At 47.3% G+C, this 27447-nt stretch overlaps 1 protein-coding gene and 1 long non-coding RNA gene across 4 annotated transcripts in view; one reads left to right on the top strand and one right to left on the bottom strand.

The window, feature by feature from the left end:
- The window catches only part of SPRED2 (sprouty related EVH1 domain containing 2), a 60544-nt gene that overhangs the window by 6575 nt on the left and 26522 nt on the right, over positions 1-27447 (top strand). The window contains exon 1 of one of the 3 annotated variants that reach the window (XM_080587072.1): positions 39-19269. The exons of the other annotated variants lie outside the window; for them this stretch is intronic. Within the exon in view, the coding sequence (XP_080443198.1) occupies positions 19253-19269 (17 nt within the window). The 5' untranslated portion in view covers positions 39-19252. Of the gene's footprint in view, positions 1-38; positions 19270-27447 lie in introns of those variants that run through there. 3 annotated transcript variants of the gene reach the window in all.
- Positions 17254-27444, bottom strand: LOC308192990. Its single transcript, XR_013949281.1, has 2 exons — positions 23759-27444; positions 17254-21217 (listed from the first exon to the last, which is right to left on the bottom strand). It is a non-coding gene; the product is annotated as an uncharacterized lncRNA (long non-coding RNA).

The following is a 27447-nucleotide window of genomic DNA, read 5'->3' as shown; positions in this document are numbered from 1 at the left end:
AGCTGCAGAACCAGGTGGGGTGCAAGCTGAAAATAGCATCCAGAGCAAAAGACCTGAGCGATCCAACAGGTCGGTTCATGCGTGGGTATTAAACGGCCTTCCACGAGTCACGATAAGACTTGCTACCTGCGTACATCTCTCTAGGAACAAAGCTGTGTCTCTTGCTGAGAACAACTGCTTTTTCCCTGTTTTTAACAAGGAGGGTGAGTAGGTCACTCTCATCCCTCTGCTGCTGACCTGTGGGAGGCTTGCATCAGTACTGAGTTGTGTTGTAAAACGTGGTGTCTTTTGATCTGGCTCATGGGGAAGGAAGGGACGTGGTGCAAGTGCTTCTCTGCTTACAGGGACCTGTGTAGCCGTGTGAGGACACGAGTGTGGTGTGCACATGCACGCGCATCCTGAGGAAACCTGAAATGCTTAGATCTTAATTGTGGTTTACGTTTGTCCTGCGTGGCTAGTCGCATGACTTCTTTTTTCACTAGTTAAAAATGAGGCTGAAGGCTGGGCGGCTTCCCCCCCCTTCCACACATTAAAATATTTAGCATTGCTTACCTGTTTGGCAAGTAGTTAGGAACAAGATTAGTTCCCTTTGCAATTGTTGAAATGCAGTGGAGGTGTCTTGGCAGCAGTCGGGGTTTCAGGGTGCTGCAAGAAATCACAGAGCTGCTTCCCTGCGCGCTGGAACCTGGTGCTGCACCACAGCAAGCCCGCGACCTGCGGAAAGACTGAATGTACGGAAGGATGCAGGGGCAATGAGCACATCTCCACAATCTTTTTAATTATTAGAAAGCTAGTTGGTGGTTAGTTTTTTTTTTTCTTCGTTTTCCACGAGTCAAAGGGACGCAGTCAGGAGTTACTGGAAGACCTGAGCAGAGAGGAGTAAACTCGGCCCCTGCTGCAGGGCTTCTGCATCCGGCGTTGCAAGTTATTTACAAACAGTCTGGTTCTTCAAAATTACACAGAGATCTGAGAGTTATCAGCCGGGCTCATTCAAAGCACACTCGGAGTTTATTTCAGCTGTTTAACTTCCTTTCTGCTCGCAGAATCCCAGGATGGCTGAGGTGGGAAGGGACCTCCGGGGGACATCTGGTCCAGGCCCCTGCTCAAGCAGGGCCACCCAGAGCTGCTGGCCCAGGACCACGTCCTGTCAGGTTTTGGAGATCTCCAAAGAGACCCCAAAGCCTCACTGGGCATCACTGGGCAACCGTGCCTGAAGGCAGGAGTGGAGGCAATGCCCCATTGGCACAACACGACTCAGAAGAAAAGCCATTGCTTGGGCTGGGAGAGCAGGGTTTTAGGCCCGAGGGAGCCAAAACCCACTGCTCCCAAATCCCAGGAGAAGCTCCAACCAGCTAGATGTGGAAAAATGCTGTGGCCTTACAAAGCATGCCAAATTTTCCTTGGTGGGGAGATGCACATTGAATAGCCAGGGTCCAGCATCAGCCTTAGGCCGCAGCACAAATCCCTGTGTTTTGGAGCTGGATAGGCTCGGTGTTTTTACAATGCGTGTATAAATTGAGTAAAACCCGCCGATACTTCATCGTGATGCATTCTTGGGCTTTGCTCTTTTTTTTTTTTCTTAATACTGGAGAAATTACAGCAAAAACTTTATCGCTCGAGATTTATGGTGCTGCCAACATATTTCATCCTTGACTGAAACTTGGCATGGGAGGTGTTGAGCTGGTTGCAGCCAGGCCTTTCTTTACGTCTTGTTGCTGGATGTATGCAGCTTGGTGGCTGTGGAGATAGAAAGGTTAGCGAGCTGTGGGGAGATCTGAAAAATTGCGATTGCGATGTTTGCCTTGCCTGGATGACCCGCTGCTTTCAAAAAAGCATTTGGCATTTGGTTGTTGAACTAGGAGGAAAACTTAGTGCCGAACTTGCTTTCCGTGCTTAAAAACACAAATGAAAGGCTGCAGGGTAATTAAACCACTAGTGCTGCTTAAGAGAAGAAGTTCCGTGTGTTTTTTTTTTCTTTTCCCGCAAGTGTTTAGTGTTTGGGGATTGCCATACTGCATAAGAGTCCAAATGTTAAACGGCTGGAAGCTTATTTAGGAGCGCTGAAGATGAGCTGTTTTTGCTCGTTGCCTGAAGAAAGCAAAGCGTGGAGTTAATTTGATTTAAAAGTATTATTAATGAAGAGGGGGGAGAAAGGGGTCTAGCTGCATTTTTAAGGCGTGCTTAAAAAGAACAAGTATTATATACCACAACTTGAAGATTTTTCCAGGAAGAACACATCAACGAGAGCTGTTGTTTCTCCCTCTCTCAGTGACTCGGAGCTCGGCCCCGCTGAACTTTTGGGGGTGCTGGTGAAAGCCCCCCAGGTTGTGCCCTTCTGGGGCCCTCTGGGTAAATCGGGAGAGACCCAGCCCGGCTCCGGGAGGAGCGAGTGGCCTCGCGAGCGGCGGCAGGAAGTTCTAGAAATACCCTTTGTAAACACCGCATCCTGCAGGAAGAGCGCTCGAGCCCAAATAAACCATTTTCCCCCCCCTCTGTCTACGTACGCACAAACTCCACCAGTTTGAAAAGATCTTATCGGCCCGGCGATGTGCCTTTTTACGGTAGTTCCCAAAACAAGTTAGGTGATAAATACCGGCGGTTTTCTCCAAGCTCTTGATCGCCTCTGCCCATGCTGTTACCAAATAGCCTGCATCTCCCTCGCCCTTCGCCGTAAAACTTCCCAGGTCAGCAGGTTCATCCATCTCCATAAGTGACCGTTTTTGGTTAAAATCCTTCCAAACACAGAAGCTTGGTGCAGAAGTGAGCGGGAGGTGGGCGATTTCCTCTGCTCGACTTGGCGTGTGCCTACAGGGGGGCGTTCCCCCACCTAAAAGCTGTGCTTGCACATGTGTGGTACGTGTAGAAATGATTGCCAGGTGGAAGATGAAGGGGAGGCAGGGCAGAAAGAGGCTTTTTTTGATGTCTGATGTCTTTTTTGTTGGTCCTGGGACTGCCCTGGCATGATGCTGGGCTAGGCGATGCTATAATGCCTGCACTTGCAGTATGGTGAAGGTTTTACTGAACTTCTCTCCTATGTTTGCACCTTAAAAAGTACTCTTGCTTCTCTCCTGATTTTGTTGGTAGGACCCAGAAATGCTTGAGTACCCAGAGGCCGAGATGTGGCTGGGGTCTCCCAGTTTTCGGGTCGGTGCTTGAGTGCGGAGCATCGAAACCACAGCCCATGAAATAAAAAGGTTATGGCTTTAAAAGTCTGCTGCCACTCACTTCTTTGGTTTGGTTCTGCATGCAAGTCTTTAAAGAAGGTCCTCAAAATAACATTTCCAGAGAGTGCAGAAAAGCCCCATTTCCACCCCAAGCCCCTATAAGCAATGAAAAAGACTGTTCCCCAAAGTTAGCAGCTGTGTGGATTGTTTCAGAAATGCTGTACGAGCAACACAAAGATCTATAAATAGAAACATAAAAAGCCCTGGATTTGACATTTTGTCTAGTAGAAATTATTTGTAGTGGCTCGAATTGCTGGTGGTGTTGGTGTGTCCCCCCCTCCTTCCCTCCGCTGTATCTCTAAGGAAGTGTGGGCTACCTTTATCGGAGTATTGGTGGAATAGCTTCCCCAACCTTTCATAAGGTCGGATAAAAAAACAAACACTCCTCCTCATGGGAAGGAAGGGATGGGGAAAGAAGGGTGTTTTGTGTACACTTTCCCATTCATATTTTAAAAAGAAAATATATAAACTTCTGGAGTCAGGGCCGCCTCACTCGTGGAATTGTAGGAGTTGAGAATGAGAGCCTTAATTGCTTTTTCAGTGCTGACTTAAAAAAAAAAAAGAAAAAAGAAAAGAAAAAAAAAACAAAGCCAAAGAGGAAAAGCAATGAGCAGGAGAGCACTTGCTGCTCTGCTTCTGCTTTGGTTAGACAAAATGTACTTCAAGGTCTCTGGTGACTTAAGTGATATAATGGCTGGCTGCTGATCGTGGATGTACCTAGGGTGTGCGTGTTGGTTGGGGCTACGATGACGCAGACAATTTTGTGTCCTTTGTTCCAGCACCTAAATTGTGGGAGTTCAGTAAAACACAACTTCACTGCAAATTTCTTATTAAGAAAAAACAGTTAATTATTACTAGACTGTTTCCCTCTTTTGCTTCCTCTCTGCTGCAAGAATAGGAGGAATAACTTTTCGCTAGACCATTTGCAAGGTTGTGATTCTACCATTCAGAAATACTTGACTGCAAGACAAATAGCTAAATCTGTACATGTTTTTAGAAGGATAAATGTTGCTTTGGTTTACATGCTTGGGTTATGAATGGTCGAGGTGGGACTAGAAACAGGCGTCCCCAATCAGACCTTCTCCAGCTGATCTCGTGTCACCCATGGGATGCGCTGGCTACCTGCTCACGCTGTCGGTATTTAAAGCAGCCAGGTTTTTTTGTCCAGCTGTCCTAACCTTGGGCATGCAGCAGGCCCTCTTCCACGGTTCCCTCCTTTGTATGAGAAGGGAAACGCCTAAAACCCGGTAATGCCTAAGTGTCCCGTAGAATCGGCGACAAACAAACACAGATTAATGGCTGTAGTTCAGGATAGCTGCCTCCTCTCTGGAGAGCGCTTTTGCAGCTGCAGCAACTGCTTTTACTCTGTACACAAAGAGAAAAGCATCGGCATCATCCTTGGGTTCGGTGTGTTTTGTCTCTGGTGGGATGCTGAAGTCATTTCCTTGCGTGCGTGCCACCGGGCAGATCCGTGTGGCTGCTCTAGAGCAGCTCGTGTCCGGCCTGCAGGACTGCTCTGACAGAGGCTTTCGGAGGTGAGCAAGGCTTCCTTCTGGTGCTTCTGGCTCCTCTTGACTCGAGAAACCTATTTCCAGAGAAACCAGAGCATGCTCAAAGGACGCCTTACTCTGGCAGGTGACAACGTAAGGCATGCACAGCCTTATTCCAGTACAGCATATTGGGACTCAGTAGAGTACAGGAGCGTCTTGAAACACCATTAGGTGTTTCCTGGAGTTGTTCCTTGGCCAAATGCACCACCCTTTCTCTTGACATGCACTCATGCAATGGAAGCTGAGAGCTCTGCATCTGCAGAGAAGCAACCCCTGCCCTGTAAGCAAGGGTGGAAGGACCTGGCTGCTTCAGCGAGGGGGTTGTGGAGCTGCTGTCTCTGATCTGTTGTCTATGGAACAGTTGGAAATAATATCTAACATACGGTGCGTGTCTCAATTAAAGCCAAAAAGACTCGTTTAATGGACTTGCAGGGGTCTAGCTGAATAGTGCTGCTGGTGCTTGCAGGGAACGTGTCTGTGCCTGGAAGAGGTTGTCTCTTCGGATGATTAACGTCAGCTGCCCTTCAGCTATGTGCTCTGAACCAAGCATCAAAGAGAGATCCTTCATGTCCTCTCTCATCTTTTCATGAAAGTGACAGGCCAAGTATTAGGATGCCTTAAAAAAAATATTTGGTATATAGCTACCAGCATTGCTTTTTAGTACAATTAGTACTGGATTGTTCTGCAGTGTATATGGAAAAAAAAAATCTCTGTGTGTAATGGGGGCGCTAGGGAGAGAAGGGAAGGGGGGGATGGCAGAGAAATCTGTTGACTTAATTGGTGATGGGTCAGCAGAAAAAATACTAATGTACTGATTGATTGCAGTTCGTGCTTTTACAAACTGCTGTGATGTGAACCTAGACCAGCTGGGTCACCCTTTGCTTTAAGGGCCATGGGAAGGCGGTGACTGTATTTTCTTGGAGCGGTGGAAGTGAATCTTCTTTGTGTCTGCAGACGGGATTTTCCGGTGTCAGATGGTGTGCGTCCTTCACTCCTAGTTCGGAGGCATGTTTCTTGCCAGGTGCAGAGTACCTGGCTTTATTCCTCCCCGTTAAGCAAAGCAATGTGTTTTCTGGCTTCTGGCAGCATGGGTACCCAGCGGGACAGCAGGGCTGTGCTGTTGACTTCAACCCCAAACCTAGCTCAGGTGTGTATGCCGCAGGCTCACCCTTGTCCCCATGTGCACAATGCCTGTGCAGCTTCATTCAGGTGGCTCCACAGCTACAGCGACAGCAGTTTCGTGTGCTTGCTTCTCAGCGCTGAGTTTCCGTGGTGTTTGCAGAGGAAACCCAATTCTGCTTTCTTTTGCAAAGCGGGGGGGGGGGGGCGTGAAGTCCTGCTGAGCCCCTGCTCGGGTATGGGGGATGCATTGGGTTTAGCTGGCTGTCCCATTGAAAGAGGCTTTCTTCAAGTAATAATCGACTGTTCTTCCGAGCTGTTGTTTTCATGGGTGGAAGGAATAAGTTACCTCCTTTCTCGCATTTCTGCATGTGGTTTTGTTGGTAAGAGCCTTCTGCTGCTCCCTGAACTTCAGAGTAAAACTGGCTCCTCAGGATGGAAGAGGGAAACTCCGTGAGAGCACTTTCCAGCTCCCGTGTTGAAATGCACAGTATAAAAGTGCACTTGTACGCTTTGTTTTGCGAAGTAACTGTGCTGTACGCAGCCTTAAGCAAATAGCCAGGGAGAGGTGACTGAGGCATGAAGGATGGCTGGGGCTGGCGAGGAAAGGCACGCAGCGTAGAGCCCACGGTGCAAAGCAAACAATGAAGTGAACAATGACACATTTTAAAAACCTCACATTGTGCTAGGAGAAGACTGTCTGATGCCAAAAGCTGTGCTTGAGGTCTCTTGCAACAAGTACAGAAAGTGCAGAGAGGCGTGTTATTAGGGAGAATACTGCTCTTCCCGCCTCACCTCTGGGAGAAGTTTGGGGTTGGGTGTTATCTTTGTTCTACTGCTGAGCGAGATCCTCAGCAAACTCCCTGCTGAGGTTTGTGAGGGTTTATGCTGGGTTTATGCGTTGGCTTGCATGGCTGTCTTTTGAGGGAAAGTGTATTCATCAAAGAGAACAACCGATAAGAAAGAGATTTTCTTAATCCATAGGCACGTTTTCCTCCTACATCATGGGTTTTGAGACGCTTGAAAATGATACCCCATTATCAGTGGGAAAAAGAAGTAGATTTGACATTTAACTTCAAATTCTGGACAGAAAATACATCCAGAAGTTTAAAAGCCTTTTCTGGAGGAAGTGTCATACAAGCTTCAGGAGAGTCCTTCCTATGGGTTGCAGCTCGTTAGGTTGGTGCGATGGCAGAAAGCCACGTAGGGTTTTCCTTGCATGGAGCCAACGGGCATGCAAGGAACTTGAAGGCTGAATTTGGAGGGGTTGTGCATTCACAGCTTCTGCATGCTCTTGCCATTTTATATTTAACTTCTACTGACAACTGTAGACCTCAAATTTGGGGAAGGAAATACCGAAAGGCTAAAATCCAGTCTTTGTATATTCATTTTATTTTGGAACGTCTTGAATACAGGAACTTTCCTGCAGGAATGTGGCTTTGTCATTCATGATCTAATTGAAATGCTAAATATACTAACCTCTTTTGTGCTTAAGGAAAATATTTGCTGCTATATGTGGTAACTTCCCATTGCAGGTTAGCCTTGATTTTGTCAGCGTGGCTTGTTGCAAAGGTCAGAAGGCGGTTACTGTCTTCCGTCCCGGCAAACATGGAAAAAGTCCCTCAGAGGCTGGTCTTTGTGGCTGTTTGTACAAAAGCACACACCAGCCTGGCACAAGGTTGCGATAGCTCAGGGATGGGGTTTGTGATGAGCTCCCTCGCTGTGTCGGTGCCTGATTTTTTGCATGTTGCTGCACTAGCACAGACGCCTGGTAACTGATGCACGCGGGCTCCAAACTGGTCCTTACCGGACCGACGCTGCGTGGTCTTGATTTTCTTGATTCATTTCTCTGTTGCGAGGCAAGTGGTGAAATGAAATAGTTTGTTTCGCAGTGGGTACGGAAGACGTGCGTCGTCAGAACTGGGGTGGATTTGGTCGTTTCGAGCGTTGCTGCGTGGTGCAGCAGTTTTGCATTACGTCTCTATGGCTCTAGCTCTGATTTTGTGAATGTTTTTTGCCATTAAGCACTCCTCTGCATTATGGATCATGCATTAATTAATCCGCCCATGTCATGTGTCAGGACCGGATTGTGGCAGAGTGGATTTTTATTTTTTTTCTTAGTTAGGCAATGTGCTGAACGCATTCCTCCTCTTGGCTGAAATTAAACCTTCTCCCCACCCCGAACAGCTCTCCCACCCATGGACTTCTACCACGCAAGGCATGAGAGACATGCAGAGCGCGCCATAGGTTGGCGCGGTGTTTCAATTAACTATTAAGTGCTGTAGCCTGGTATACATCCTAATTAAGCTTGAAGAGCCTGCTTGCCCCCAGGTGAATAGGAAGCCTGCCCTAACAAGCACTGGGACACCAAGCCCCAAATTACTCTGTATTAAAGGAAAAGCGTAATTTTAGCCTTATAAATCTAAACAGACGTAGCACCTTCTGCAGCTGATGGATGCAGGTCATTGCTTTGCCAGCTGTTAGCAGATGGAGTTAATAAAACCCCGTTCAGTGATAGTGCTGCTATTGGAAATCACGTAGTCACCAGCAGGCTGAGAAGAGCCGTGCCCAAATCCCAGCGCTGCTTCAGGAAAGCAAGTGAGGAGCCACCTCGTTGAGTATGGGGGTTCTGGATAAGGGAGGGAAGACCCCAAAACCTAAGGGCTTGAGGAAGCGCTGATAAAATGGTGGAGATGGATTCCCCTGTCAAATGGTTAAAGGACCAGCCCGTGATGGAGAACATTCCTTTATCTCCTGCCCTCCAGCTGGAGCTCCTGCCCAGTCCTGCCTGCTGCTTGCTTGGCAGAAGGTCATGAGGAAGCCCCAGGCACTCTCCAGGAGCAGGATTTTTGGAATAGTCCCCGTACCATCCTCCATACCGGCAACAGCTGCTCATCGCAGGCACGACGGGCATCTGGGGGCCCTGGCAGCAGAGCCCAGACTCCCCGATTGCCACCTTGGCTGGGAGGAGAGTCTGCAGGTGCCATGGAGATCTTTAAAGCCACTTGATTTTTATTTTTATTTTTAATTTTTTATTTTTGATGCATTCAGCTTGCATCTCTGACTTGCTGAAGGACCCACTGGCCTCAAACACCAGTTGATTTACTGGCCAAGGCAAAAACGTCCCATGCAGCCAGGACTGTGCAAAGCCAAGAAGCCATGAGATGCCCCAGAAGAAGATGTGGCCAACTCTTTCAGCATCTGCTAGCTTGTAGCTGTCCTTGTGCACAGCGTGATCTGTAACCGGGGTTGCCAAAGCTTGTAAGGCTGCTTTGGAGAAGGCATGTTGCCCTTGGTTTTATTGCGTTTTTTTGTTGCTTCATGATATTTCTATACGACTTGAAAAAAGGGATTTGAGGAGCCAATTTGTGACTTCTAAAAAATTATTTGTTGATCATTGGCAGATGATGGAGAAAAAACTTTCTGGCATATTCATCAAGAATTCATCAATTGGAATTCTTGATAAATTCCTGTAATGGCAGGAGTCTAAGTTGGGTATTTTTGTGAAAGTATTGTCCAGATTTTGTTGGTAGCTCGAGCAAATAAGAAGTGAAGCCAGAACATCTAGGTGACATTTCAGGGTTAAAATGTCTTGCAGGATTGCAAGGCATGCTTGTAGGACGTGGCTTCATTCTTAATTCCGAACCTGGTTTTCAGTTTTCAAAATCAGACAGGCTCCCCGCCTCCTGGCATGAACCTGTCTCCTCAAACTGGCTGGAAACATCGGATCTGGGTACAAACTGTGGTACAAACACCTCAAATACTTATCTAGAGAGAGTGAACTTCTTGATAGCTGTTTCCTTGAAGTCGGCGCTTAAGGGTTCCATCTGTGTCTGTTATTATTATTATTCCTATTTCTGCTTCTGATAGATTTGTTTAATTACCAACACCCTCAGTCAACGGGGGGAGTTACGAGGCGATGTAAAACATTTCATCGCGCTGCTTATGCTCATGAAACTTCGGTGAGCTAACACATGTGGGAGACAAAGAAAAAGGTGATTTAACAGCTGGTCTGCTTGGCGGGGCAACAAGAAGGTGGGATTTTAATGAAAATAATCACCTGAAAAGGGAAGGTAAATTAGTGTAAGGCTGGTACCCGTAGCTAGCCCAGCTAGCTCGGGTCCAATTTTGGTTGCAGACCATCACTTCTCCATCTGTTCAGGGAACGTGCTGATAAGCTCTACATCATTGCAGTGGCACCAGGGTTTCTCTGGTCCACAATAATTTGGGTGAGCTGGACTTCTGAATTGTTTTGGAGGTGTACCCGTCAGATCCTTGTTTTTATTCTATCTGATTTTACTGCAACTTAGTCAACCATGCCGTTGTTACTGTCAGTCAGTGCCCTAGCTGATACGGACAGAAATAGGAAATGGGGCTTGATATATTCTGCATGTCAGGCAAATAGAAAATGCTTAATATTTGATAAAATATATAGATATTTACACAAATGTTTCATACATGATAAAAATAGCATTTAGTTCTTGATTGCCATCATGGAAGAGGTCAAATCCAAGTGGGAAGTAAAGTTGGTGCTGCACTTGCCTTTAATTTTTTGTCTTTTTTAAATATAGATTGTTTCCCCCCCCATAGCTCAGTAGTACCCATTAACTAACCTAGAAACGTAATTACATTTCTTAAGTGATGAATGCCCTAGCTCAAAGTGATTACTTCCAGTGGACAAAAAAAAAATTGACTTTATACAGTATAAAAGAAGTATTCAGCGTGACAGGAGTATTTCAGAGGGATAAATATTTTAACAAGCCTTTTCTAAGGTTAAGTGAAACTTCGTCTGTGGTCTGGGAATTCTGCGTATGTCACCTTAATTCAGCTTTAGGGCAGCAATTCGGTATGTGTGCATGGCCTCGGTTGTAATGGGAGTTATCCAGATTTCTCGCATGCTTTTGCAAGAAGGAGGTAGGGAAGTTGCTTCAAAGCGTTCCTGGCTGAGGGACAAGCTGGTGTGGTTTCCCCTTGCCCTCCTCTGCCCCGCTCCGTTAGGAGAACTGCGGCAGGCCCTGGGCAGCGATGTGTCTCAGCCCAAGCCACTGCTACGAAATCATTTATGTACGAGAAGTGACACGGGTCCGAGGGCTCCTCCTGCTGCCACCGTGGGCAGAGCGACGTGTTTCTGAGATGGAGGAAAATGTCACTGCCTCTGAATAAAGTGGTGATGTGGTGATTTGTGATGGTCTGAAAACAGTTGTGCCCCCAAGTCGCGGGAGAGGCTGTGGTGGCTGGCTTCAGCGTGTCCCCGCAGCATCCTCGAAGGGATTGTAATTCAAAGTGGTGGTAGCTTTATCTTCTTTTGAACGAAAACAAAGGAAGGAGAGTCCAAAGCAGCTTTTCTTTGTAGCTTTAGTGACAAAACCCTTCATCTCCAACAGGTATTACCTTAATCCGATATTATAGTGAATATACTGAAATATGTATCTGGAGGGAGTGCCTTCATCCTACGGCTCTGGGCAGAAATACAACAGCAAAATAACTTGGCTTATTTGGTATCACCTACAGAACATCGTGCGTACAGCGACAGCCCTTACAGTGTCTTGAAATGGCTTTCAACAAGGTGAAAACCAAAAAAACAATGTTGGCTAGCGAGGCAGCTCATCCGTAACGTGCAGGATGGCCTCACCGGGCTGACAGCTCTGGGGACCCGGGTGAGGAAACTCTCTGCAGCTGCTTTTGTATAGAGAATGGTGTGACCTGCAGATGGAGGCTTTCACCAGTGTCTTGAGCTTCGGAAAAACAAATATTCACTCAAAATAACATAAAAATAAATAAATAAATAAGCTTCCTCTTCTTCCTGTTTTTATAGTTTGCTTGTTTCCTCAGTGTCATGGGTTTGTCTCCAGGACTGTGGATTATTAATCTTCAGAGGATCAGGACCTTCATAGAAGTATTTCCTGTACATGTTTATCTGTCTCTTTAACAAATCAGTATCTACTTGTTCTCCTCTGAATTTTCCTGCAAATAATAGGAAACTCTCCCTCGGTAATAAGGCCTTTTTGCTAGAAAAATATCTCGATGAATCATTGCCAGGGGTTAAAGTACCTTTTGTATGACTTAGTCAATGGCGTCCTTTAGGACATCTGCAAGTAGCCCCAAATTCCAGAGGTCACCGTCTTTGTGTTGGTTTTGGCAGCGCGTTGTTTCAGCTACACTTCATCTCTTTGGTTGGATGTACATCTGGAAATCTCCCATCCAAGTGTCACCTGGACTGCTGGAAAAGGGATGCTGCAGCATCTGGAGCTTGTTTCAAGGCAGCCACGGATTTACACCAAATTCGTTAGCGGGGAGGTGTGCACAAGGCAAGCGGTAGTCAGTAGAGGAGTCCCCACTTTGTGCATCCAGCACGTCTGTTGACTTGTCGCGTTGGGGTGGATGCCGTCCTTTAAGCTGCTACATGACTAACTGACTTACACTGGTATGGAAACGGCCTTTGTGGTGGGCAGTGAGAAGCTTGCTGGTGTGATCCTATAAGCTGGTGGAGGCTGGTGCTGAGCATCCTGGCTGAGGTGGCTTGTCCCCTTTGAGCGGCTGAATCAGACCCGGAAAGGTGTGGGGTCTTTTTGTCAGTTTTGTTTTTCAGGTTGGGTTTTTTTTGCGGGGTGGGGGTGATGGTGTGTTTGGCAGGCAACTTGTGATTTCCCATCTCGGTGTGAGTTGCTTTCAGAAGTCCATATTCAACTTGCCTTGGGGCAAAACTGACATATTTCTGTCCCCGTAGCACACTGCAACACCATTGCAACACTGAAAACACTGTTTTCTCTGGATATCAATTTCTAGCAGACAACAAGGCCTTGCATGGCAGTCCCAGCACGTCCTCCTTCCCCGGCAGTCTTGTCTCACAGCCAAAACATCCCACTCAAGTGCTGGGAACGGAGCTGCTGCTTGCACGAGTGCATGGGGGCATTTGGAGACCTTGCTGCCACCACTTCGGCCTTAAAACACAAAAAGAGACAAGGCTTTTAAAGCTCTGCTGAGGCTGATTTGCAGTCAGGTCAGATTTTGCTGGGTGTTTGTAATTTGGCCATGCGCAGAGGGGCGTAGAGGGTTACCTGCATCACCCCGTTAGTGCCGCAAATCCTGATGCAATTCCTTCCTGCCCTCTGTCCCTGCCGGTAAAGTGTGCGAGGAGCTTGGCTGCTTCAAAGCACGGCTGCCCATCCTCAAACCAAGGCTCTTCCTTCCTAAAGTTTCTCCTGCTCCAGTATCTTGGTGGGAATGACACAAATAACAGTAAGTCCTAAGCAAGCGAGGCAGATGCTCGTAATATAATTGTCTGAAAGTGCATTCAGGAAAAGGAAAACCAGGTTTTGTAAATGGTGTGTGTCGATGGATAAGCTTGCACCTACTGAGGTGTCTGTCAGTTTTGTGTTCCTGGTAAAGTGGAATTAAAGCACTAGTTAAATCTGAGTTTAAGGAGGGGGGGAGGTAAAAAAAAAAAAAAAAAAAAAAGTCGTTTTGGAGTCAGATAAACACTTGTGGTTCCATTATCATCTGCTGCACACACGTCGAGTGTGGTCGTAACACAGCTTGAGAAACTGAAAAACAAGTGAGAACTTGGAAAAAAAAATCAGGGTATGTCAACTTCCTCCCTTCTAGGCATTAACTGCGTAATTTATTGGGGTATAGAGGGCTTTGCCCAAAGACGAAAGGTAAACGCTTTCTTCTCAGAGGTCCTCAGCAAGAAGGTATCATTGCTTTCCTTCAGCATTCATGTTTTGGTTTGATGTTCTTAAACTTTTGGAAGTTCAGCGTGCTTAAATGCAGCGTTGTGGCCTCTGGAGTGAATAGACTCGCTGGTCCTTGGTGTTTCCAAAACTTGGTCTTTTAGCCAGTTGTGTGGAGCACTGGTCTTCTGGCATTCACCAGTAAGCCCAGCAGATGCAGATGGCAGCCCTGGATGATAACTCTGCACCAGAAATCCTGATGGAACGGGATGAAAAGCTCCTTCACCGCGGTCTGTAAGAAGACCATAGGAGGCTTTAGTCATCTTCAGGTACGCCCGAGGACTCTGCTTGTCTGAAGGCAGAAGTACCCGAAGCTTTCATTTAAAAGGAATCAGCATGAAAACACGAATGTGCAGCGTATTGAACAACTTGTCCTTATCCCGAGGTACCGGATTACCCTGGGGTGATCTCGCCCGATGAACCTTTCTGCCCTGCGTGGACAGAAGCCTTCTTGCCGGTGCCGTATTCTGCTGGCACTCCAGCCCGCTGTATCTGACAGCACGGAAAATAGCTGCCCATTAAATGGAGCTCAGGAAGTACCGAGCTGTTAAATGGGACCCACACGGTGGCTGTGCCGAGGAGGGCGGGCACGCAACCGGCTGCAGCTTGAGGAAACGTTTGTTTGCTTGTTTTTTTTTTTCAGCCCGTTCTGCTTTGCGAGGGAAGCGCAGGCAGAAATGTAAACAGGAAAGCCAATCGCAGTGAGAACAAAGTAGAAGTTAGGAGATGCACTCCCTTGGCTGCAGGAAAGCAAAGGTACTGGTGAGAAAGCTCTGGCTGCTGCAGGGCTTCCATCAGAAAACTTGCAGATAGTTAATGCTGGATGTGGCAATCCTAAATTAACAGTAGAATAATTCCAATGTTACTAAAAATCAAGGCAGCATGGTAAGCTTCACGCATCTTCCTTTAAGTGTATAGACCAGCAGCTAGCTCCCAGAGGCTCTGGAAACAGCTGGCTGAAAGGAGGTGCAGTTGACGACAGCTCGAGTATATTATTTTGGGGCTGGTTAACATGATTTTATGGAAGTTTTCAGTGGATTTAGGAATGTGGTTGTATAAAGGTTATCATATGGTGCTTGTCTCTTGGCCTGCTGAATCTTGCTACAAAAGACAGTGGTAGCCCTCAGAAGGAGCACCAAGAGTGGTTTGAAGTCTAAAAAAGCACAGAGGAGATGGGAGAATACAAGAAACTGGATGTGCATCGTCTGTTTGTGTCTTCCAATCTGGGATACACATCGTTAGTCTGGGAGTGCTTGCTGGGAAAATGTCATCCTGCAGCAAGGGAAAGTGAAGATGTGATGGTTTGATGGTTAGAAGTTTAAAGAGCACTCACTTTTTTTCTTTTTTTTTTTAAGATGGTTGGTTTTTTTTTTTTTTTGTTTTAGGAATCTTGGATTCTTCATCACTTGATTTTCTCATAAACTGGCACAAAGAGTCACTTAGACTAGATAGTCTGGGTGAAGGCTGAAATAAAACTAAGTTTTGACTTAGGAATAACCGGCCAAGTCAAGCTCTTCAGCCTGTGTTATGAATCAACGGTCTTCCTCGGTGTTTTCTTGGGTGGATTCATACATCTGACCCCTGGTAGCAGTGATTGATCTTGGCTTGTACAGGTGATGAGCTCTTCAGATGGATGACTTGCAAGAAGCCATTAGCTTGGCTGTCGAGCTCTGCTGGCCGTCCAGCCTGTGAGATATCAATCCTGGTGCGAGAAAAATGTGAATTCAGATGCGAACCATGGACAGGCAGGACATCAAAAGCATGCCTCCTTTCAACCAAGTGCTTAAGTGCAAAAAAAAGGAAGGAGGAGGGTCTTGGTTTTTACCAGCAGTTTTCAAGACAATGAAACATCGCAGCTTGCCCTGTGATGCCAGAGTCCACGCTACACGAGGGCAAAGTACAGGTTTAGATTTCCTGCTGTGGGTTACAGCTGTTTGACCAGGTATCAATTAGGAACTACGGAGGAGCGGTTTAATTAGGAAATAAGCACATGAGGCTTTTTGAGCGCAGAGGAGCTGGGCATGTCTCATTTGTGTAACCTCTCTTACAGTCGGGGATGTTTGTTTGGAGGCAAGTAAGGCACTCAGCGGCCTGCCTTTGGTCTGTCTGCAGGAAAATTAAATCCACATGGCCTCCACCCAGCACCTTCCTGCATGCTGGGAAGTATCCATGTATGCTGGAATCGGTGTTTATTGTTGTCCATATGCACAAAGGTCTGTGCATCTGTAAGAATGACGTGTCTGGCCAAGGCTAAGCTTTTAAAACACCTAGGAAAAAAAAAAGAATTGCTGTTACAAGTTGTCAATCAAGTGGGCCCTTTTCAACCGATGTACAAAGAGTTGCCTTGCAGAGTTCGAAATAGAAATGCTGCCTCTAAGTTGCTGTGCTCATTTAGCATCTCCGTATTTTATAAATGAGCCATATCTTCGCTGGGACCCGGGCTTGCACTGATGTACGTGCAGTGATCTGGTGCTGAAGGGATACCTGTGGTCAGAGCGGTCCTCCAGCTTAAATGCTGCAGTTTTTCTCTGCTCTTAGTTTTACTGCAGTGCTTGGGGTGCATTTGTGTTAGGAAAGCATCACGCTTAGTGATGCTTAACATCCAGGTGAGCTCTGTATTGATAAATGCATACGCAGGGTTGAGCCATGCTGTGGCCAGAGATGCTCCGAGATGGGTGTTCACAGACCACCCAACCCCAGCAGGTTCCTTGACTGCAGTCTGAAACAGTCAGTGAGACCTAATTGTTTAATACACATGTGGGATTTGCCATACTGCCTCTGATGAAGCACTGTTAGCTGTACTTTTAGTGGTACGCTGCTTTTTGGTACCGTGCTCCTGCCTGGGGGAGAAGAGGGACAGCATGGTGACGGTAGGGAAGAAAGAGCATTTCAGTGCTCCTTTGAGTGCACATTCAGATGCAACACATCTAAAACGTCTGAAAACATCATAAAACATCTGAAAGCATACCTAAGAATCAGCTTTCATGCACTTTCTCCTATTTTTGCCATGTACTTTTGTTCCCTCATCTCTCCCAACGTGACTTGGACGAAGGCTGGATTTAAGACAACTTTGTGGGCAAGAAAGCTGGTGTGAATGAACTTAGATCTGTCTCAAACGCTGGGCAAAAAAGCTACGCTGAACATGTTTATAAAGTCTTTCGGGTTTGTTGTTTTGTTTTTAAGTGAAGGAAAAAAAATGGGGAAAAGCAACATCCTTTGCCTCTCACAAGGAGCAACTTCTTGCTGGGTTCGTGAGCTGCTGGGCTCGGTCCTGTGCCGTGCTGCTGAAGTTCAGCCCATTAAGACGACTGACACAAATGGGGCAGGGGGATTGCCTTGTCCAAATCCCAGTTTCTCCAGCAGCTGCGGTGAGAAGGAGCTCCTCTCGCTCTGACCACGGTCCCAGCTCTTTGAACCGTGCTCGCAGTTGGCCGGTAGGCAGCAGGAAGCAGCTCCACCGCCTCCCTGGCTCTCCGGTTGCAATGTTTGCTTTAGTTTGCTAATAGCAGAAGCCTGCAGCAGCGCGCATCCCACTCGAAACTGGGGAAAATGTGCCTATATCGGAGCAGTCGCTCACCGGGCCAAACCAGGAAATGCAGAAAAGCGTTAGAGGGTTTTTCACCGTAGCACCAAGCTAGCAACGATAGGCATGCTAAGGTGGTCTTGGAGATGGTGGAATTCAAGGGGAAAAAAAAAAGAGGAAATATGAAAGAAAAAAAAAAAGCACAGCAGCATTGCCAGACTTGGAGGCTTGGAGCTGAGGTTTGTTAGCTTAGCCTCAAGTTTAAAGAATACTTTGCAAAAGCAAGAAGCCAGCCAGTGATTCAGTTGATGCTTGCAAATATCCTGTGACTTGATACCGGCTTCCTTTCGGAGAAAACCCTTGGGAGCGGAGCTCGAAGCGAACTGAATTAGGTACTTCTTGACTGATGCGCTCACTTCTCTGTGCAGATGGAAAGCCAGGGCACAACTTCAGTTGCATCCGCATGGGTCGAGCATGCCACGGTGGTTGTAGCAGGGAGCTTTTCCACTTCTTGTATTTTCACAGCATTTTGCCCTTCCTAGGTGAATCCTGGCAACGGGTGACTTTGCAGAAAATACCCACGTCGTGGCTTGACCCCATGCTGCACTTGGAGTTTTTAAGAGGGCCGGTGAACCTCTAGAAATGCAGCAGGAGGGCAACGAAATGGGCAAGCACTGGGGAGATGTCAGTGCTTAAGCTGCTGTTTCAGAAACATGATTACAACATGGTTTATTCAAAGATAGTTTTGTCTTACAGTGGGAGGCTAATTTCATCTTCCCTCGTCCCTCGAGAGAAAAAAGCTTTAGAAACTGGACTTGCAAAAAACGAGCAAGGCATCTTTGTTAATTTTTTTTTTTTCTGGCTGACTTGCTTTAGGCTTGTGTGCTGACTTCTTGCTGGAGGCAGCTGAGGACAGAGCTGATGTTTGCTGTATTGAGCACCGAAGGGTAAAAGCAGTGCTGCTGCAGAGCCAGGAGAGGAAAGCAGCGAGTTGGGCTCACAGGGTGCTGTAGTGAAGAACTGAGCAAATGCTTCTGCCCTGGCTCCTCTGAATGTCCCAGGCATTTTCGCTTTACAATCTGTTGTCTGCACAGTGAAGCTGGGCTCTAGCCTTTGTGGTCTTGAGGTCAGTGTTACTGTGGTCTGAGCGTGAAGTTTTCAAGAATGTGCGTGGTTTTTGGTTATTAAGTCCCTAAAATCTAGGGCACGGCTTTCCCAAAGGACGCTTTCAGGTAGCATCACTGTGGCCGCTATTCTCCATCCAGGGAAAAAGTGATGTTTGCCCCAACCTGAGGTTAAAATGGCTTGGATGTGGGGAAAGCTGAGCCTAGAAACGCCTAAATTCGCTTTCTTCCCCCCTCTCCTCTCACCATCAGCGTAGATCAGTTCAGAAATCAGGCAAGTATTTTTAGAAGCTGGCTTCAGAGTCCCGGTGTCACAATTTTCATTCTTGCTGCTTGTACTGAGGCACTTCTTGAGCAACGTTTTTCGCCTTAAAATAATGGGGAGGACTTGAGGACAGCCGTGAAACTCGGGGTGGTGCCGGGTGAGCTCCCCACGAGCCACGATGGGGCTTCTCCCAGCCCCTTGGTCCGAACACACCGGCTTTTTGGGAATAAAGGACGGCTGGGGGAGCGGGGAGGGGACACCCACGCTCAACTTTGGACCTGTTTGCCGGTCTGGAGGCGTGGGTGACGTGCCCCGGGGTCCGGCACGACTTGCGACAGCCCCGGCAGCGCCTTTGCTCCGTGAGCCGCTGTTATTAGTTTATGGCAGCTGTATGGCCGTTGTTTGATTTTTATTATTTCTCGAAGCCTGTCGCCGGGGCGGGGAAGCAGGGATCTTTGGTCGGTCGGTGCGCCCGCGAGCGAGCGGAGAGGAGTGGGGAGGATGTTGCGAATGAGTAATGGTACAGCAGGGCTCTAACGTGCAGGATAGCTGGGGGATGAGTCACCCGGCACAATGCAGCACATCCGTCGAGGAGGCTGAATCACGCACGGGGGGAAGCCGCCTGTCAGCCACCAGCTGGGCTGGGGTCAGCCCGAGGCGCGGCGGAGGCAAGGATGGTGACACGGAGCGACCCGGGGGCGCAATGTAGAGGAAATGGCATCCCCCGGCAGGTACGTGCGTTCTCTCGCAGCACCTTGCTGCGTTTTTTGCTCTATTTCCCCCCCCCCCCCCATCTTCCTCCATAGCCCTTCTGAATCTTCCCTAAGCCAGCGGGTGATTTACCGGCGGATGCGTACAGCTTATCCATGCGGGCTTTCTTCGCTGGTTCCATGTCGCTTCTGCAGGAGTATCGAGTTCACGCGTGCCCTTTCTTAATTATCCAGAGGGAAATATCGAGAGTGCTGCAGGAGAAGCCCCTTGCCTCACTTGCTGCCCTTCTCCGTTGGGGTGGAGGGGTTAAAGAGAGCTGTAATGCAGACTGGGTGTGCATGTTGGTTTTGATACAGTTAATCTCTTTTTTTTAAATGTATTTAGATGGCAAAAGATAAAAATGTTTTGATTTAAAGCTCGTGTTCTTCTTACACCCCCCCCAGCCCCTGCTTTTTGTGCAGTAGGTCCAACTCGAATTACAGAAAGGTTTTTTTTGTTATTTTGTTTTTACATTTGCACAATACCATCATCCATCAGCCTTCCTAGCTGTGCAGGGGGAGAAGCAGAGCTCCTTCCTTCACCCATCAAAATTGGAGGGGGGGGGGGGGGGGATGCAAAGTGGATAGGGAGAGCAAGGGTCCTGGTGGTTTTTTTTTTCTCTTCTTTTTGTATACTTAATAAACTGTTTTTGTGTTCTGGAGTATCATCATGTGTCATTACCACAGCTCACACCGTGGTACAACGGCGCTGGTAGTGATTTATCTGTGATACACGGCTGTGCAGGGAGGAATGGGATGTGGTGCTGGGTGTCACCACTGCCCTCACAGCAGGCTATGGGGCGATGGGAAGAGGGTTGTGTGGAGGTGGTGGAGTCTTGTGCATCAACCAAATAGATCTGTCCATGGCACTCTGATTTTTGGCGAGCGGTGTCCAATCTCTAGGCTCATTTTACAGAACAAGGAGGGCAAGAAAGCTTAGAAAGGTGGAATACAGTTGCTTTGCTTGTTACTTTTATGTCTTATTTTTACTAAATATCATTCATTAGCTAATGTATGATAGCTGTAACAGTGTTTATGATCAGTATATGTTAGAAAAAGTTGATACAACTTCGTTGTGGCTTTATTAAAAAAAAAAAAAAAGAAAAAAAATCAATTCAGGATGCAGATCTCATGCAACTACCTGGCTGGCTGGCCAGGCTTTTATGCGCTTTTTGCTTATCTTGCATGTGATATAAAACAAATACCATCTGTCATGCAATAACAACTTCCTTTCTCATTACAGTAAATGATAATGCTAATTAGCTTTCCTTGAAATCTGTTAATATTTTGTACCCTTGCATGAAACTACTGGGACTTACGTGTGCAACTTTGCCCATGCTGCATGCCTAGCCAGTGTGCCACAGGGTAAATCATTCAAATGAATTACCTTGATAAAATGATTTTTCTTGCCTTGCCCTTCCTTACAACTTTCCAAGACATACTGCCATGTGCAGCTGTGACAATGTATTGCAGGATCGATCCATCGAATGATTTTGAGGGAAAGTCAAAACTGCAAAACTGAAGGTCATTCAGTAATCCATTGAGAAGGAGAGTTGTGGGGGCTTGGATGAGATTTCCTGCCGCTCAGGAATGCTCGTCATTCATTTAAAAGTTTTGTCAGCGAGACAAAAGCCTCCGTGTGGGTTTTTGGTGCCCCCTGGGAGGTGTGGAGCAAGGGCCAGGTCTCGGCTTGCAGGCGAAGGGTTCCTGGACCCCGCTTTGCAGCCCCATCAGCACTGGAAACGCAAGCAGCTCCACAAGCAGGACAGGGCTGTTTCTCATAAGCTAAATAAAACCTCACTTCAGCGCTGAACAAAGGTTGTGCTGAAAGGCCTCCTTTGTTGGCCGCTGCCTTGTGGCTGGAGGGAGGTGCGGAGGTGGGTGGCTGGGCTCTTGCAGGTGTCTTGGTTTTCGAGAAGTCCTTTTCCCCCTGAAAACAAACAAACAAACAAAACTGTTGTTAGTCTTTGCTACAAAGGCTTTTATGAGCGGGTTTTAACCGAGCTGCAGGGCTGGAAGCAAACCTCGGGGTGCAGCCGGGACATGGCCAGTCTTTATCCTGTTTTTGGGGCCACTGGAGACCCAGAAAGGCAGCTGTTACTGTTTTCCTGAAATGGTGGATCAGCATAAGAGCTGAGTGTGCTGCCGAGCTGGGTTCAGCAGCTTCATTGTAGGCGTAAGGGTGCTGGAAGAGAAAACTCTTTTTTGGTCTCAGAGCGATGCTGAATGCCACTACGAAATGCCAGGGAAGTTTTCTCATTTTATTTAGGGAGGGAAACGTCCTGAAACGGAGCTTGTGAGGTTAATCCTGCTGTAAGGTGAAGTGCCACAGGACACGCGTGCTGCAGGACTGGGCAGGCAGCGCCGGAGCGAGGCGTGTTGAGATCGGTTCGAACCGCCTTGTATTTACTTTGAGGTGGAAAACAAAATTTCCCAGAACGTCTTTTTATCCTGTCAGCCCTGGCTTTGAAAGTTGGGAAAAAATAGAGGTCGTAAGCTTGTTGTACCGGAGATAGGTTCTGCGGTGGTTCTGCGTTCTCAGTGCGATGTAGTGATGAGCACAAGGATGACTTTCTGGGTGCAAACCGGAAAGTTTCTGGTTCCCTGCTTCCTCTCCTCGCCCTCCTGTCAATTCTGCCCTGGCGAGATGGGTAGCAATGCATTGAAACTGGGGACGTTTTCCATGGTTTTTGTATGGGTTCCATTTTAACGTTGGGTTTCACCAAAGCGGCACAGATGGCTTTTTTTTTTAACTTGCTGGTATTATAATGAAAAAGTGATTTCCTGCTGGAAACCTAAACGATACTGAAATCTCAAACCTTATTTTGCTTTGGCTCCGTGCACTCAGAATGCTCTTCCTTCTAACAAAGTGATACGTTGTGGTTTCGAAGAGGAAAATGCTGCAGATATTTCACCCCTGCTAGAAGGTTCAAGAACCGAGTAAGCATTAGATCAAGCAAATGGGACTCCAAGAATGGTAGTTTTCAGCGTTTCTGTAGATAGGTTGTGCCCCAGTGACTGCAGAGCTAAATTTGCATGTATCTGAATAGTTCAAACTGTGCTTAAACGCCCGCTGTCTGTGGTTGAGCTTTATAACCTAACCTCTGGCTGCATTAGTAGCCTCTTGCCGTCCTTTTTGCTGTTCCCTGGGGGAATGCGGAAACATTAAAGACAAGAATCTGCATTTTTGAAACCCGTTAAATGCTCGTTTGATGGATGAGAGAGCAGCCTGGTGATATCCAGCAGTAGGTGCCTACCAGACCTCTGCGCGGAAGGTGTAGATGTTCACAGCTGGTGGTGACGTTGTGCAGGGATGGAGGGGACTGTGATGGTGGTTTTTGCCCGCCTGATCTGCTGTGGCAACCTGGGTGGAAACCAGGAGTGAAGAGAATGAGGAACAAATTTCGGATTGGATCTTTGTGGAGCAATTACCTTTCTGTCTGAGACCTGAATCTCTCCTGGCCTTGCAAGCTGGAAAGTCAAGATGGGAAGAAAATAATGAAGGAACTTATGGCAGTGTTAGTGAGGAAAATTGTAAGCTTATGTTCTGGTCAACTAGCCTTGCTAGCAAAGAACTGCTACCTCCTAAAAATATATATACGTATATTGAATTACAGAAGGTGTTCAGGAAGTGTTTTAGAGGTTAAGGGCTTCTAGGAGAAAAATAGGCCCAGACACTTTATTCCCCCCATCCTCAAATCTGAAGGGTGCCATTTCCCATCCTCCAGCTAAATGAAAAATGGAAGCTTTATCTGACAAAGGAATTACAAAGTGCAGGAAAGTGCTTGTATCCCCCGTGAACGGAGCCAGTCTCTTAGACGCACAAATGCTTTGTAAAAGTTAGGTAATGCAGCTGTGATTCAGTTATCTCAAAAATAATCATTCAGTCACTTCGTGTTTAGGAAAATTCTCAATATCCTTCAGAACAGCAATTACAAACGCACACACTTTTTTTTTTTTTAATATATTTTTATATGTACGTATGCACACCCACGAGCTATAATTTTTAAAGGGTTCTCTTTCCCTTCCAATAAAAGCAGCACGTGGCTTGCTGCACTACCTCTCCTCCCCGGGTTCATTATGGTTTTTGTTCTGGGTGGGGCTGGCCAACAACCTGAGACAGCCCCAGCAGCAGCTGGCCGGCTGCCATGCAGCTGGGTGATCCCTGCGGATGCTTTCCTCTGCAGCTTTTAATGCTGCTGAAGACGAATCTGTAGGGTTAAGATAGCACAGGACTCCGTTTAAGAGCGTAATTAAGAATAGTTTGCATGAAAGGCGTAGTATGCGGGCCGTAAACCCAACAATTAGAGCGGTCTTAAAGTTTTAGAAGCCCATAAAACGAGGGGAACTAAGGCTACTGCTGGATTTTTGGCTATTTTGTTTTTTTTAACTACGTGAAAGATGTGCGTTATCTAATCCTGGGGACAGTCAGTATCTTGCTAATAGAAACAAACCAAGTATTTTCACCTACCTCGTTACCATTCTTCCTGGAATAGCCGAATTGCCCAGCTGCCACCATAAAAGTGAAGGGGGCTGGCTTCAACGTGGCTGTTTTCGCTTCATGGTGCTCTGAACTAGCGAGGTGCCCGTGGGATCTGCAGATTGCTCCTGAGCTGGGTGGCGTGTGATGGCTTGCGAGTAGCCAGAGCCTTGGTGCATTCACATAAAGTTAAATCACAACGAAAATAAACAGCTTTCATGTGAAGGAAGCAAGGTCCGTATATGGACCTGAAGTATTTGAGGACCTCCCAGGCATTTATCAACGCTGGCATGAGGGGAAGGAGCACTGCCTATTCTAGGCTTATGGGTAGAAACTGCAGACACGATTTTGGCTTTAATGAAGCCTGGAAAATTCAACGTGCAGCTTGTAAGTCCTCATACAGTGACTACACTAAGCCGTCAATCCCTAATAAGCCTTAACCTTCTGGTTTTTGGTGCTTTTCTGTTTGTTTGTTTTTCTTTCTTTTACTTTCCTAAGTCCCTTGGCATCAGCTAAGTGTTGGGAAACGTACAGCTGTGGCTGGAGCCTGGTAGGAGCGGGTCCGGGCTCCCGGGTCAGCGCAGCGTCACTCATGACTTTTGATCCCGTAGGAAAGTGTGCCAAGGGATTATGTGAATGGAGCCAGAGCCGCTGCACTCTGCTTACCTTGCCAAAGGTGAACCCTTCTGCAGGACAAGGTCCTTTTCTAATAGGGGAGCAGAGGTCTTCTCGCCGTGGTGGGGGATGGAAACTAGCTTCCCTTGCTCGATGTATTTAAGGAGGTAGCTTTTCAAAATGGGAGGACTTCCGTTTATATGGTATTTTGGATGGGTGTGAGCGAGAGATGGTGAGCAATGAGGAACAGAGTAAAATTCAAGTATTCCTTCCATGTCAAAATCTAGTTCCTTCAAGTTCGTCCCCCACCATGTATTCTTGGAAAGCCAGCGAACGATTCTGCACCGTCAATACGTCCTCTCCCCGTTAAAGCAAATTACTCAATTGCTCTGTTTGGATCCAAAAAATTGCCATCCCAGCTTGTTTCCCCCTGGCCCTCTGTTATCACAAGAGCGTCTTGGCTGTAGGCAAACCGTGGTCCAAAACCTGGCCATCTTCCCACAAGCCTGATCGGGGTGCAGGAGGTGTCCCCAGCTGAGGATGTCAGGGACAGCCCAACCATGCTGGCTTCTGAAAAATGCCTCTCAAAAATATAATCGTCAGTTTGAGTTAACGAAGCACCCAGCTTTTCCCCTAATGGGTGTCACGCAGCTGTTGGGCACATGGGTGAAATTGGTGGCCTCGGCAGCAGAGGTTGTCACCGTATCAGTGTGGACAGGAAAATGAAAACCGGATGGTTCCGTGGCCCACCACAAGGTGGTTTTAGTGGGGAGGGATGGTAGTCAGAGCACCTAAATTTTACGTGTAGGCGTCTGCTAGTGTGCTGAAATAACTCTGAGCCTAGAAATCACTGAGAGGTGATGGAAATGCAAATAATTGGTGGAAAATACAAAGTACCAAGTAACTGCTGATTTCTTGATTTTACTTTAAATGGATGATTTCTGAAGCAAAGTAACTGAAGACTGCGTTCCTTTTGGGATAGCCAAAGGCTCTGGCTGCTCCCCTAAAGCTGAGTGGTAAATCACACAGGAAGCTGTATTGCAAGCAGCAGTTTTCAAGCCTGGAAGGCGAAGCAGCAGTTTGAGTGGATGACTTCTGCAGGAGGATGGGGAGGAAGGTTGTATCTAGTGCTTCTGACCTCCGAAGAGAGGTTGAAATATAATGGGAATTCTCCAGAAGTGAAAGGAGCTACCGTAAAAACAGGACCAAAAAGGAGCCTTGGAGAACAGGAGATGGTTGAGACAAAAAGGCATAGTTGGCTTTCTTTGCTCTTTGTCCATATAGACCATATGGGAAGAATACACAGAAGAAGAGAACACAAATTACCCTGGACGGAAGCAGCTCAGTTTTTACAAAGTAGGAAATCAGATGAAGTATTTTGCTTAATTCTAAGTATCAGGAAGCCAAAGAGATCCAAGTTGCCGCAGGTAAAATGTAGAAATGGTTGTTCATTGGAAAATAAAAAGGTAACGAGATCCATTTACAGGCACGCTTGCCTCATTTCCTGCACCAGGAGGCTGCTCTGAGGACTCAGGGCAAAAAAGTTGTTAAAAACCTTGTTTCTCGGTTCTGGGAGTGCCTGGCATGTGCCAGCTGTGGTGCAGGTAGCATATCTGAGTGTGCTGAAAGGCTTTTTATCAGGCGGTGCAAAGTCCTCAGTGCAACAGGAGATGAAACCTAAGCACGAGAGGTTAACAGCCTTCATCACGTAGGTCCAACAAGAAGGTTGGAGTATCCATTAAAAAAAACGTTGGCGAAGGCGAAATTTCAGGAAAATTTGGAAATTTTTTCCAAATCTGTCCTACGCTAGGGGAGGGAATAGCTGGTCCCAGGCATGTCCACCTCCGTCCCTTGGTCTGTCCTCCAGATGGGTGTAAGACACTCTCTTCCAGCAGGAACCCAGCCGCAGCCTTGCACTTATTCATGCTTTCCTTCTGCATGAAGAATGCTGCTGCTGCCTTTAATTTTGGACCTGTTCTCTTGTCATGTTTTATGGGATGCTGCAAAAAATGTCAAGATACAGAGCTTTCCTAAAGGAGGAATTTCTTTCCCTAGGGATCCTCTTGGAGCCCCGTAAAGGTTGAGTTTTTTCCTTCTGATGAGCTCACTTGGAGGCCTGGAGATGGACAATTCCTCTGCAATTTTCTTTGTGGCCTTTTTCTTATCCCATGTTAATGCTTCCCTGTTTTTCCCAGGTTTGAGTGCCTTGTGGTGCCTTTGTGGGCCTTGTTGGGTGTGTCGGTAGCTCTGCAACCAGCAGTGCCATGGTTGTGTGTGACTGACGTCCAGCCATGCTCTGGTGGCCTCCCCATGAGGACTGATATCCCCATCGGACACTGGAGCAAAGAGCCTGTGGAAGGGGTGCAGGGGAGGCCTGTGGAAGCTGAGGCCCCCACTGAGGAGGATCTTGTGACCTTTCACAGCGGGCGCTTGCTTCCAGAATAGTTTTTTGCAAGGTTATGGTGTGCTGCCTTTGAAAGCCCCTCGGGGAGCTGGTGGAGCTGTTCTACGGACACGGTGTGGTCCTCATGGTCCTGATGATCTGGGCTAAGCTGGTTCCTGGCTCCTTTCTTTTGAGTTACCAGCTGGAGCCGCACTGTGTTTTTCCTGCAAGGCTGTCCAAGTTGTGGAGGAATTTGAGTGCCGTCTTCCAAACCCCAGCTCACTAACTTGAGTTCGTGGGTTACGTGAGCTGTGTGGTCCTTCTGACACCATGAAGACCTGATACCCTAATGCATCCCACGGGGGTGTTGGCCTTAGGGTGCTGCGTGGCTTAGTCCCCATCCCCAATGACATGAGAGACAGGGCATCTGGGCCCATGGGTTGTTTGATACTGATATCATCTCCGTGTTGATCAACGGGGTCGTTCCCGGCTGTTTGGTGGGTCTCTTCCCTCCGGTGGCTTGAGCAGCCATGCCTTGCGGAGGTGGCCCTCCATCCTGGGCATACGCTCTGCAAACGCGCTGCGGCGGGAGGAGTGCTGTCTAAATACCGCCCTCGAGAAAAACACCCCGATGAGACTCTGTGATGCTCACAAAAGGTTTTGTTTTGTTTTGTTACCATTG

The sequence above is a fragment of the Anser brachyrhynchus genome (genome assembly GCF_964034855.1).
Source record: "Anser brachyrhynchus genome assembly, chromosome: 3".
In the NCBI taxonomy this organism is placed as follows: Eukaryota; Metazoa; Chordata; class Aves; order Anseriformes; family Anatidae; genus Anser; species Anser brachyrhynchus.
The sequence above is the reverse complement of the archived record's forward strand: the minus strand, read 5'-3'. Positions and strand labels throughout refer to the sequence as shown.